Raw genomic sequence first — 12,207 nt, 5'->3', positions numbered from 1 at the left:
TTCGCAGGTTGAGTTGCGAACAGCCTGTTTATCCGTCTGGCTTCATTGTCTCTTGTGTACCTCTTTAGGCGGCTGCTCAAGGCTAGGAGCCTTTGTTTGGCAGTTTCCAGTGCTTCAGGTATGGGCATCTGGCTGTATCTCTTAGGTGCTTGCTTTCTCATTGTACCTCTTTGAGCCTCTGTCAGCTTACTCACATCCTTCCGAGTTGCCTTGATTTTGGCCTCTAACCGTTGCTTCCATGGTGGGTATTGTTTTCTCCCATGGTTCATCTTATAGCCAAGCATCTCAAGGATCACTGCTGCTGAAGTGTAAACCAGTTCATTGGTTTCTGTGATGGTTGTGGTAGGAATTGCCCTCAATGCTTCATTCACAGTTTCCAGTAGACTTTCAGGCAGTACATCACTTAACCGTTGTAGCTGGTGTCGAGGTTGCCAAGTGTTCATTCTAGACATGATCTTGTCTTTCAGGTCAGTTGCTGCCTCGCTCAGCGTAACTGTGGTTGTTGGGGCTGTGTACCCAATCTCAGGGTGTGAGTGTAGTATAGCCTGCTCTCTGACCTGTTGTTCTGGCTCTCCCGGGGTATTGCCATTGTATTGTATCGCTTCAATCTCTAGTTGTGATAGGAGTTGCCGCTTGTGGATGTTCGAGCATTGGGCTACCAGTTGTTTGGCAGTTAGCCTTGATTGTGAGTTTCGAAGCATCCATTCATTCCACATTCTCTGCATGTAACCACGCTGGTTGGGATTACTTGAGTAGTAGCATTCTAACAGAACCTTGTTTTCGCACCTAGTCCATTTCCGTCTTGTTCCAGTAGCCCACTTTCCATCAGAGTGCTCTGGTCCCCCAGCACCTGACGCAGACCTTGTTTGGCCGGGCGACGTCTGAGCCGGCATGACATGTGGTTCATTGTCTCTCATGTTTTTTGTGAGGTAGGCCATAGCGTAAAGGGTCTTGCCCAAGGACCCTCACTGGGTGATGTTAATTGCTCGCTATTGTTATGGTAATTACCCCTTTTACCATCGCCATTATATTGTTCATTCCGCCCCTGGGAATCGAACCGAGGTTTCCTGCATGACAGTCCTGCACCTTACCAACTGAGCTACCCAGCCGCTATATATATATGTATATATATATATATATATATATATATATATATATATATATATATATATATATATATATATATATATATATATGTGTATACATATATGTATATATATGTATATTTATATATATATGTCCTTCATCATCAGATAAATGCCACAAGAACATGTTAAAACCACCAAAAACACAATTTTCATTGAAAGTTACTCATGTTTGACCTTGTCGTGAGAAAAGCTTTGATTTAATTGTGAAGTGATCCGTTGCTGTGTTCCTATTTAGGCTCAGATGTTGTAATTAAAGAAAGATCTGTGTCTCAGGTTACCAGCCATGCGACCCGCAGATCATCTGTAACCGCGTCAACCACGTCTCTTCCTGCCTGGAGGACCTGAAACATCTGGCTGCCGACAGACGCTCTGAGCTCGAGGAGTCCAGACAACTCTGGGCCTTCTTTCAGGTAGGACTGCTCGTCTTGGTTTGTTCAGCTAAAAGGTCAGCCAGGTGCTAATTTTAAGACAGTCTGCACCAAAAATCAGGACTCTGAGTTTTTCTGCAGATTTTTATAGTCTTGTTTTAAACTTGAACACTATTTTTTCATATTTTTATTTTATTTTCTCTGTGGTTGTTTGTTCCTGTCACTCCCCAAAACTAGCTGCTGCTGATTACCTGGTTGAGGTTTATTCAGTGAACTGAAGGAACCTGTGAGAGGAACAGAGAGTGCTGAAAGATGATTGATCATCTCCAGATTCGTAGATGAATCCAGCCAATACTCAATTGTTGTGCTTTCATAGATGACCATGATCTCCAGGTTTTCTTCTATCCTCACAGCCACACAACAATTTCATGGAGTACTTGAATTTGGTGTTTTTCGAGTGAATTTTCCTATTGTGATGTTTTATGCTGACAGTAAATACAGGTGAAGGTGAAGTTCACAGTGTCTTGTACCTGATTATGACTTTGGAGAAGCCGTTATTGGCCTATTTTCTAGAGATGACCTCATTTGAATTTGAGATGTTCGTTAGATGTTATGAAACATCAAAGCAATGAGGCTACAAGGTGGCAGTACACCCAGATGCAAATCTGGTTATTTTAGCTTCCACTCTGTGAAATTCATGTGTCCTTTTTGTTTGCATTGAAGGAAACTCTTCCTGGATTCACTAACCCGAATAATAATAATATTAATAATAATAATGGATTGGATTTATATGCGCTTTTCCAGACGCTCAAAGTTCTTACAGTGTGTCCATTATTCATTCCGACTTGGTGATGGTAACTACTGATGTAGCCACAGCTGCCCTGGGCTAGACTGACAGAGGCGGGGCAGCTAGTACACGCCTACGGCCCCTTTGACCATCATACACATTCACACACTAGTGGAGCCACACTGGAGGCAGAGAGGGTAAGGTTTCTTGCTCAAGGACACAGCAACAGTTGACTGGAATCGAACCGCTGACCCTTCGAACATTGGCCGACCTGCTCAACCCCCTGCCGCCCAAAATTGGTTTTGTTTCTTTTACAGCAGGCAGCAGTGGATGCAGTTGACTTTTTGCAGACAGAATCACAGCTATTACAGGTTTTTTGTTTGTTTGTGCTGGACTTACTCCAAAGCGGCTTCATATCTCAGGGAGGGTGTAAAAACACCAAGTGTCTTCTGAAGGACAAAAAAAAACAGTTTTGGAGTTTTTCAGAGTGTCAGCGTAGTTTTCTTTGTCATGAAAACGAAGTGAACGATACGGGTGCTTCTTTTTAACGATGATTTACATTTACTGGAGAATCGGCATAAAGACAATATGTCCTCTAAAGCTAAAGAGAATTAGACTGGCTGAAGTCATTGGAATGGAGGAAGTATAGGAGATAATCTTAGAAAACCTTTTTTTTTATTGGTAAGTGTATTAAAGACCCACTCCAATGAAAATGACATTTTTGGTGTTTTTAACATGTTCTTGTAGCATTTTTCTCACGATGGAGCACAGATATAAAAGAATTTGAGATTAAATTTGAGAGTATTTCTTTATTCAAATCCTGATGGATCAGAAGCTGAGGAAATCCTGCAGTTAGAAAAAACTCAGGTTAGTGAAGCAGCAACTGCGATGAGCGGCCCAAAGTCTCCCTTCTTCACTCTAATTCTGACAACAAAATGTTCACGTACGTCCTTTTTTTCCCTCATCTGAGCTGGAATCTGAACTAAAACTGTACGGCTGAAAAGCTCCCATATTCTAAACGTTTTTTTTCTTTTTGTTACGCTAATGTTAGCTTTGGGATTTAAGGGGAGGCTTCCTGGCGAGTTTGGCGAAACACTGGACGGTGCCCCCCACCCTCACCCCCCATATTTTCATTATAGCAGCAAGTTGACACGACAGTAGGAGCGTTCTAGTGCAAATTTCATTAACGTTACATGGAAATGGGTGGATTAGCCTAGAAAAACTGCAGGAAAAAAACCCTAGCTGTCAATGTTTTTTGTTTTTACGGCGCTTCTGAGCCCCCTACAAGATTGCACCCTGGGCAACCGCCCACATTGCCCATAGGAAACACCACCACTGTGAGGGGCTGGAAGCTAGTGGGAGAAAGTGTACACAAACGAATGATGGTATATCAACGTGGGATTACTTCTGCACCAACTCAAAGGCGAATTTCCGATGAACTCCTGCTGGTCTTAAAAAAGTGACATGTTTTTTTTTCCGGTTAAAAACTACATAGTGATAATTAAAGACCACAGGGAACAATTTTACAATACCGGTAGTTAAAAAAAATATTTGGAGTGCCCTATTACTAATTGAAAATGGCATATTTTAGGTCTGTTTTTCTAACTAATCTTTAACTCAGATCAACCAATAAAGGTGCTGCGTGTCTGTTTTCTCCATTTTACTTATTTTTGCAAATGCCTTTTGAACCGGCTTTTTAATAAAACTTTATCAAATCATTTTTTAATGTAGGAGCTGGAAGAATCGGAAGCATGGATCCGTGAGAAGAGCTCCATCCTGGCCTCTCAGGGCTTCGGCAGAGACCTGAGCAGCGTTCTGAAGTTACTTCAGAAACACAAGACTCTGGCCGGAGAGCTGCTGGCTCACCGTTCGCTGCTGCAGGTCAGATGGGTTTGCTCTACTACATTCAAGTTTTAAAGACTAACAGAAACACGAGGAAGCAAAGAAGCAGAGGAAGATGCATTTAGAAAATAGAGACTCACAGGGAGGATCAAATAGTTTTTGCCCATTTTAAATAATCTATATTGATCATTTCTGAAATGTTGAGCTCCTACAGGTGATTGAATATTTCCAAACAAGCAAACCGCCATCACAGCTGCTGCCTCTTTATCTGCAGAACACCATGAAGCGAGGGAAGCAGATTCTGAGCGAGAAGAGCTTTGGCACGACCGGCATCCAGGAGCGAATCCTGGAGGTCAAAGACGAGTGGAAGAAGCTGGAGGACCAGGCCGCGCAGCACCTCAGCCACCTGCAGGAGGCGCTCACCTTCTTCCAGTTTTCCACAGAAATGGACGACCTGGTGGCCTGGCTGCAGGACGCTTACCGCCTAGTCTCCAGCGAGGATTTTGGTCACGATGAGTACTCCACGCAGTCGCTGCTGAAAAAGCACAGAGGGGTCACCGAGGCCATCGACAAACATCGCCTCCATGTGGTGGCGCTGCGCAAACACATGGGGGTTCTGCCTCTGCAGTACCGGGAGCAGGAGGTGGGTTCACCACGTTGCGGCTTGAAGGACGTACTTGCGCAGTCTTAAAACCTTCTGTTCTTAGGAGGTGCAGGTGCGCATGGCGGAGGTGGAGCAGCTGTACACAGAGGTAGCTGATGTGGCCGTGCTCCGACAGCAGTGGCTTCACGACGCGCTCGCCGTCTACCACATGTTCAGCGAGGTTAACGCCTGCGAGCTGTGGATCGACGAGAGGGAGCAGTGGCTGGACAAGATGGAGATCCCGGAGAAACTGGAGGACGTGGAGGTGGTGGCACACAGGTGAGGAGGAAGCAGAGAGACAGATATGTGATTGTCCTCTGCCCTAAACCTCCCCTTTGTCTTGATAGGTTTGAGAGCCTGGACCAGGAGATGAACAGCCTGATGGGACGGATCCTGGATGTTAACCAGATCGTCCAGCAGCTCCTGGATGGAGGTCACCCATCCTCTGCAGAAGTCAGGGGGTGTCAGGACCACCTCAACTCCAGGTATCAGACAGAAAACAGGATACAACTGAGCCGCAAAACTTCAGAACTGAAATAAAAAAAAACCTGCTTTCATTTAGGAGGGGAGCCCATTAACCATCCTCTCCAAAGGTCTGACAGAAGTAACATTTCAAAAAGTGAAAATCCTTTTAAGCAAACTTTTAAAGGCAATAATTTTATTTTGAAATACGCTAAACTTTGAATTTGACTGAACAGGGTAACTGTTTTACACATTGTTAGATTTTAAAGGCTACATCACACAACCACTGTGCACATTTAGCATATATTGCATGGATAAAAATTGGTTCTTTACTTGAAACTTTCACAGATGTATCACAAATAAACCACGTTAAAACCACGGAAGAAGTACGAATAAACCACGCAAAGAACACGTAAATTAACATAGAACATGAGTCGTGCGTGATTATTGTGCTGTTTAGATGCAATTCATTAGTGATTTGGGTGTCAGTTATGTGATTTGAGCATGAAAAGTCCTTTAGATGGTCGTGGAAAGAATTTGCGTATGCTTCTCGCACAATTGCATGAGATATAATGTAATAAACTATGTAAAATACTCAATCAAAAAACTCACCCGACCAAAAACTTGATGGACATCTGCGCACATCGACGGATGACAAACACAAGAAACATTTATGAATTACGTATGTCACACATGTATCATAAAAGTACGGAGCCCGGGACCAAAATTTCATTTTTCAAAAATGGGCAAAATGTAGTAGAGGCTGTAAGACGCAGCCTTTTTAATCCCGCCTCTCTAATATACTAGCTCCTGAGTAAGGTGCTGTAAAAACAACAGGGTTCTCCTCTGAATGTTTCCTGTTCATTGACTGCTGCTCTGTCCCGTGACCTTGGCAGGCGGAGCTTGTCTCAGGGTGACCATCTGTCACCAAACACACATGCAGGATCAACACTGATGGTTTCTCACTTCCAGGTTATTTGAATTTATTCTCATTTGAGATTTTCTTAAACCATAGAGCAGAAATCATTTTTGTGGAATTGGTCAAAAGTCCCATTAGTTGTCAGAAACCGAGGTTTGTGAAATTTGTTCTCTGCACTTGACCCCCTCCCATGGGGGAGCGGTGAGCTCAGTGGTTGAGTGATTTAACCCCCCAATCCAACCCCTTAATGCTGAATGTCAAGCAGGGGGGCACTGGGTCCCATTTTTAGTCTTTGGTACGACTCTGCTAAGGATTTGAACTTGCAACCTTCCAGTCTCAGAGCAGACACTTTACCACAAGACCACTGAACTGGTTCAGGTTTAAAGAAAGAAATTATGACCTTATTTTATTTTTAGGTTTCTTTCCCAACTTTTTTTGTTGTTCATTTTAACATTTATAATGTGCTTTTATCCTGTTCCTCCAGATTATTTCTTAGTCGAGTTACTGCTACTATCATTTACGTAATATTAATCGTCTCCGCCCCTCCCTCACCATCCACTCCGCCTCCGTTTTAGTTCATAGTCTGGTCACTTCTCGTCTCGACTATTGTAATGCTCTTCTCTATGGTCTTCCCAACAAAACTCTAAATAAGCTTCAATTGGTCCAGAATTCAGCTGCCCGCATCATCACCAGAACCCCCTCCTTCCATCACATCACTCCCGTTCTCCAGCAGTTGCACTGGCTTCCAGTAGCCTTTAGGATTAAGTTCAAGCTCCTTCTCTACACTTTCAAAGCCCTCCATAGCCTGGCTCCCTCCTATCTCTCTAATCTCCTCCATGTTAACACTCCCTCTCGCTCTCTTCGATCTTCTTCCTCCCTTCAGCTCTCTGTCCCTCCGGCCCGTATGGTTACCATGGGGAGCCGTGCCTTCAGTCGCTCTGCTCCCCAACTCTGGAACTCTCTCCCCCCAGACCTCCGTAACACTGACTCCTTTCTGATCTTCAAATCCAGACTCAAAACCTTTCTGTTCAAGCTTGCATTTCCAGAACACAGTTTCTCATTTTCTGTCAGCTGATTTTATTAATGAATCCAATTTATTTATTGTTTTTAACTTGTGATTTTATTGTGTTTTACCTCTAACTTTGTACAGTGACCTTGGGTGTTTTGAAAGGCGCTTTTAAATAAAATGTATTATTATTATTATTATTATTAAAAGTCAGCAACATGATGCGGAAAAGGATTCAAATTTAGCTTTAATCTGAATTAAATCAGTAAAAAAACAAAAGTTGCCCAGTTTCATGATACAAGCCCAAAAGAAAATACCAGCAAACGTGTGTTATCAAACTTACAAACATTTACTTTCTCCTGTTTTGGGTTCTGTCAGGAATATAAACGACAGAAAATCAAACTAAACCTTTATGTCTTTAAAACGTTTATCTGTAAACTCAGGGAAGGCTAATAACCCCACAATAAAACATCTGTAAAGGATCAAACGTGAGCCAACATGAGTGGACAGCAAAGTGCTATGAGATGAACATCACGGCTTTATGGGAAACCATAAATAAATTCTGATCACAGAGAGATTTATGAATTGTTTTTTAATTCCTTGAGTGAAATCCACGCATATCTGATCTCAAAACTCTGGCAGATCTCTGATGATTTTCTTATGGTTTCCATCATAACAGTCATAAGTGGCGTGTTTGTGTGTATAGTTGTAGTTGTGTGTGTGTAGCTGCATCTTCAGTGTTGCTGCAGGCTTTTTTATTCACACAATAACGTGGCCTAAAATTTCAGGTAACATAATCCTATCACCCTCTTTTCTTCACCTTTGCAGGTGTTTATGGATGAAAATAAAGGTTTTAGTCCAAACTGCATGGAGGCAAAGGTCCTTTTCTGATTATGAGGTGTTTGTCGTCATTTTTGAACCAGGTGGAACAGCATCGTGGAGCTGGTGGAGCAGAAGAAAGACCAGCTGGACTCCATGCTGCGTCTGCAGAATTACCTGCTGGAGTGCGCTGAGATCAAGTCCCAGATCCAGGAGAAGAAGAAAGCCATCGACGCCACTCAGTACATGGGCAGTGACTTAGGAGGGGTCCTCGCTCTGCAGAGGCGTCTGTCCACCATGGAAGGAGCCTTGGCCGTCCTGGAGCCCAAACTCCTACATCTACAGGTACAGGACTCAGAGTCGAGGCACAAGGAGTCATGAGCTGTAATAATCCTTTGTTTTCCAACGCAGGAGGAGGCGGAGCATCTGGCCACAGCGCATTCAGGCCGAGCCATGGAGATCCTCGTACCCTTTGACGGCATCAGTGTGGAGTGGGAGGAGCTAAAGCAGACTCTGCAGGGTTGTGAGGACTCACTGATGGTGGCCAGCAGGCTGCAGAGCTTCATACAGGTATCTGCGATCGAGCTTCCGATACACGGCAACGAGCATTTGAATGAGCAAAGCCTGAAGGATCAGCAGCTGGGTTCATGGAAGGAGGATAGAAAACAAAAGAAACTGAAATACAAACAAACTGGAAACATAAAAGATTAGAGAACTGACTGAGATCAGCTAAAACTGTTGACCTACATAAACTGAAGCGATTTCTGACGTCTTTTTCCCCCCAACAATATGTTTATTGGTTTTATTTTTTATTTTTTGCATTACAACACACACAAACAAGCAATATTGTAAAAATAAAAATGTAAAAAAATTTAGATTTTCTCAGACACAGTAAGCCATTTGTCTTGTAACATACTCAATAAGAGTTTAAACACTTGAACACAACACCTTAATATACTTCTTGCAGACTTAAGATACAGCATACAGTTCACAGTTCAGGCTGAAGTTTCAAACATCATCCCTGTCAGACAGATCCATGCCATCAACAAATGCAATAAATGGTCTCAAAATAGCTTCAAACAAGTTCTTTTTTCCTTTTAACAAAAATTGTCATACGTTCCATCGTCAGTACAGTTACCATGAGTTTAGTCCATTGTTTTTAGTGTCGGTCCTTCGCAGTTTTTCCAGTCAATTGCTATTTATCTTTTAACCTGCAATAAACCCAAGTCTATAATTTATTTTTCTGATCTAGTACATCTGACTCTATGTCTTTTGATTTAATTATAGACGTATTTTTTCCCACAGAAAAATAGAGATTTAAACTAAACAAAGGATGAATTTCTATTTAAAATTGTTTTTAGACATTCAACCCTTCTGCTAGGGGACATTCTTTAACGCGTTTTCAGCATACACTGTTCACACTGGTCTGTCAGTTTCCGATACTAGCGCATGCACCCACAGTTGGAGGAGGCTTGTTGTCAGAAGAAATGTCAAAATGCAGTGTAAATCTGGAGAATCTTTTCCTTTCGCAGCTCTATTCTGACATGTGAAAGACTTGGTGACATATAATTCCGGTCCAGGCACAAACCGCTGTCAGTAATTTATCCTCAATGATCAATTTTCAACTAGTTGGCACTTCTGCGAATGAAAAGGACGCCATCTATACGTCACTACCAAATCTGAGTCCCTAACTGGTCAAAGTTCAACTTGTTTAACTTGCAACGTGCGTTCAGTAGCCACACTGTTTGTATGTAGAGCCCAAAAACGATCTTAACAACTTGTGTAAATGCACGAGTTTTAAATGTGCATCTATGCAGTTTACATAGACCTTTGATTGGAAATGGTCTCTTAAAGGCGCGTTGCAGTGAGCGGTGTGAATGTAGCATTACAGGTTCCACTTTCTGGGTCAGAATCCTCATCTCCTGTAGATTTTTCTCAATAAACCTGTGATTAAGCCTTTTACATTTGGTTGTGGTTCCTCCATATTTTGTTAGGACCTGGACTCCTTTCTCACCTGGCTGGTCCAGACTCAGACGGCTGCTGCCTCCGACCAGCTGCCCAACGACCTGGAAGAGGCAGAGAAACTCATCAACAAACACGCTGCTCTCAAGGAGGAGATAGGACGGTAGGGGAGGGAAACGCTGCAGCAGTTCCCCCTTTTAGGTTTCCAGAGAAAAACTCCACCCGTCTCTGCCGGCCTGTTTGCAGATACGAGGAAGACTATGAGCGGCTTCAGGCCATGAATGAGCTGCTGGAGTCTGAGGATGCTCCTCTGCCTCAAGCTGCTCTGCAGCAGTGGCTCCAGAAGCTGGATGTGGGCTGGAACAAGCTCCTGGAGATGTGGGAAAGCAGGAGAGAAGTTCTGGTCCAGGCCCACATTTTTCATCTGTTCCTTCGAGACGTCAAACAGGCAGAGTCCTTCCTCAACAACCAGGTAAGGCGCAGCTCCAGTAAACACAACTAAATCATAATTACTTGTGTCCTTTTAAGGGTTCTTTGGGGTTGTTTTTTTTTGTGCTCTAGGAGTCAGCCCTCGCTCATGTGGAGCTCCCCACCACCGTGGAAACGGTGGAAGCTGCCATTAAAAAACACAAGGACTTCACCACCACCATGGAGCTGAACCTCCACAGGATCAAAGCCGTGATCGAGGCAGGAGAAAGCCTGATCAGCCAGAACAACATCTACTCTGATCGCATCAGGGAGCGCATCGACACGCTGGCCAAGAGGTACGAAGACGTGGCACAAAACCAAGTTTTAGTTGTGAAGCCCTCCAAAACTATATAAAAGTATTTTTTTTCCCAGTTTCCTCCAGTTTTTTTCCAGTTTCCTCCATCTATTCCTATCTTCTGCATCTTCTACTGCAACCTTTTTTGAACCGCACTTTATCATTGACAAAAATCCCGCGGCACACCAGCATCATAAAAAAAGAGAAAAAAAGGAGAAACTCATAGTCTATATTGATCTACAACCCCTCCATGATCTGACATGGAGCTGGAAGTTGCAGCTGTTTTTTCTAAAAGACATAATAAAAGTTAAGTTAGAAGATTTAAAAACTGTTTGATGTGTGTGCGTTGTGGTTTCAAGACGTTTAACGAGAAAGACTCATTGTGCGCTGAGACGCTGTCACTTTAACCCAATGCATCATGGGAGATGTAGTACAAACAGCCAACAAAAGCAGACAGACTCAGTTCTCTGAGCTTTGTTGTTTTGTTCACTTGTTCTACAGTCTGACACCGGATTCTGTGGAAAGCTACACCACTAAAGACGAGCTATGGCTGGTGTTTTTGTTAGAACTGAGCGACTTTATGAGCAGAATCAGAACAAGGAAGTGAAGACTTGAACCACCTCTGATTGGTCAGACTGCTGATGTGTGATTAAGTCTCCAAGAATGATTGGTGGAGGCAGTTAAAGGGGCGTCTTAACGTCTCAAAACAACAATGAACACACATCAAACAGTTTTTGAATCTTCTAACTTAACTTTTATTACATCTTTTAGAAAAAAACAACTGCAGCGTCCAGCTTTTTCTGCCACATTTTTTTCACAAAAATGCATGACATGAGATTGCAGAGGGACTGTAGATCAATACAGACTATGAGTTTTTTCTTTTTTTTTTGGGATGCTGGTCTGCCGCGGGATTTTTGTCGAGGTTAAAGTGTGCCGTGGCTCAAAAAAGGTTGAAAAACACTGGTCTATCAAGCTCAACAATTTATTTAGGGGTACGACACTGGCTTTTAGATTTTGGGGAAAAAAATGGCAGAATTATAATTTAAAAAATCACCGGAACGATTTAAAAAATGGATCAAAAGATGATCAAAGTTGGACTTTAAAACACAGGAGAACATCTTTTTCTTTACTCTCCTGAATGTTTGCAGATTTTTCATGACACTGAGTCAAAATAAGTTTAAACACCCCAACTGTCCCTTATTCTCTCAGGGGGAACCAGAACAGACACCTGGCCCAAAAGTGGCTGGAAAAGTTGAATGACCAGTGGGAGCTGCAGAGGCTTCTCCAGGATTGTCATGAGGTGAGTCCAGCTGTTATCACCTGTGCTCTCACCTGAGGCTGCTGCACACTCACCCCCGTCTGTTTGGTTCCAGCGACTCTCTGCCTCTTTGGTTAGCTTCAATAATTCAGCAGCTCCTCATCACTAATTCAGAGGAGGAAGAGTGTGTGTGTGTACAGGAGGATGTGTGTGTCTGCTGGAACCTGAGC

The 12,207-nt window shown here is 43.1% G+C and overlaps 1 protein-coding gene across 3 annotated transcripts in view; it reads left to right on the top strand.

The window, feature by feature from the left end:
• sptbn4 (spectrin beta, non-erythrocytic 4) overlaps positions 1–12,207 on the top strand; it is a 96,306-nt gene that overhangs the window by 37,848 nt on the left and 46,251 nt on the right. For all 3 annotated transcript variants that reach the window (XM_023962066.1, XM_023962067.1, XM_023962068.1), the window contains exons 14-24: positions 1,422–1,558; positions 4,035–4,184; positions 4,420–4,788; positions 4,853–5,067; positions 5,136–5,273; positions 8,099–8,339; positions 8,406–8,564; positions 9,989–10,119; positions 10,203–10,428; positions 10,518–10,720; positions 11,929–12,019. In XM_023962066.1, the coding sequence (XP_023817834.1) occupies positions 1,422–1,558; positions 4,035–4,184; positions 4,420–4,788; positions 4,853–5,067; positions 5,136–5,273; positions 8,099–8,339; positions 8,406–8,564; positions 9,989–10,119; positions 10,203–10,428; positions 10,518–10,720; positions 11,929–12,019 (2,060 nt within the window). The remainder of the gene's footprint in view (positions 1–1,421; positions 1,559–4,034; positions 4,185–4,419; positions 4,789–4,852; positions 5,068–5,135; positions 5,274–8,098; positions 8,340–8,405; positions 8,565–9,988; positions 10,120–10,202; positions 10,429–10,517; positions 10,721–11,928; positions 12,020–12,207) is intronic.

The sequence above is a fragment of the Oryzias latipes genome, chromosome 13, assembly GCF_002234675.1.
Source record: "Oryzias latipes chromosome 13, ASM223467v1".
Classification (NCBI taxonomy): domain Eukaryota; kingdom Metazoa; phylum Chordata; class Actinopteri; order Beloniformes; family Adrianichthyidae; genus Oryzias; species Oryzias latipes.
The sequence above is the reverse complement of the archived record's forward strand: the minus strand, read 5'-3'. Positions and strand labels throughout refer to the sequence as shown.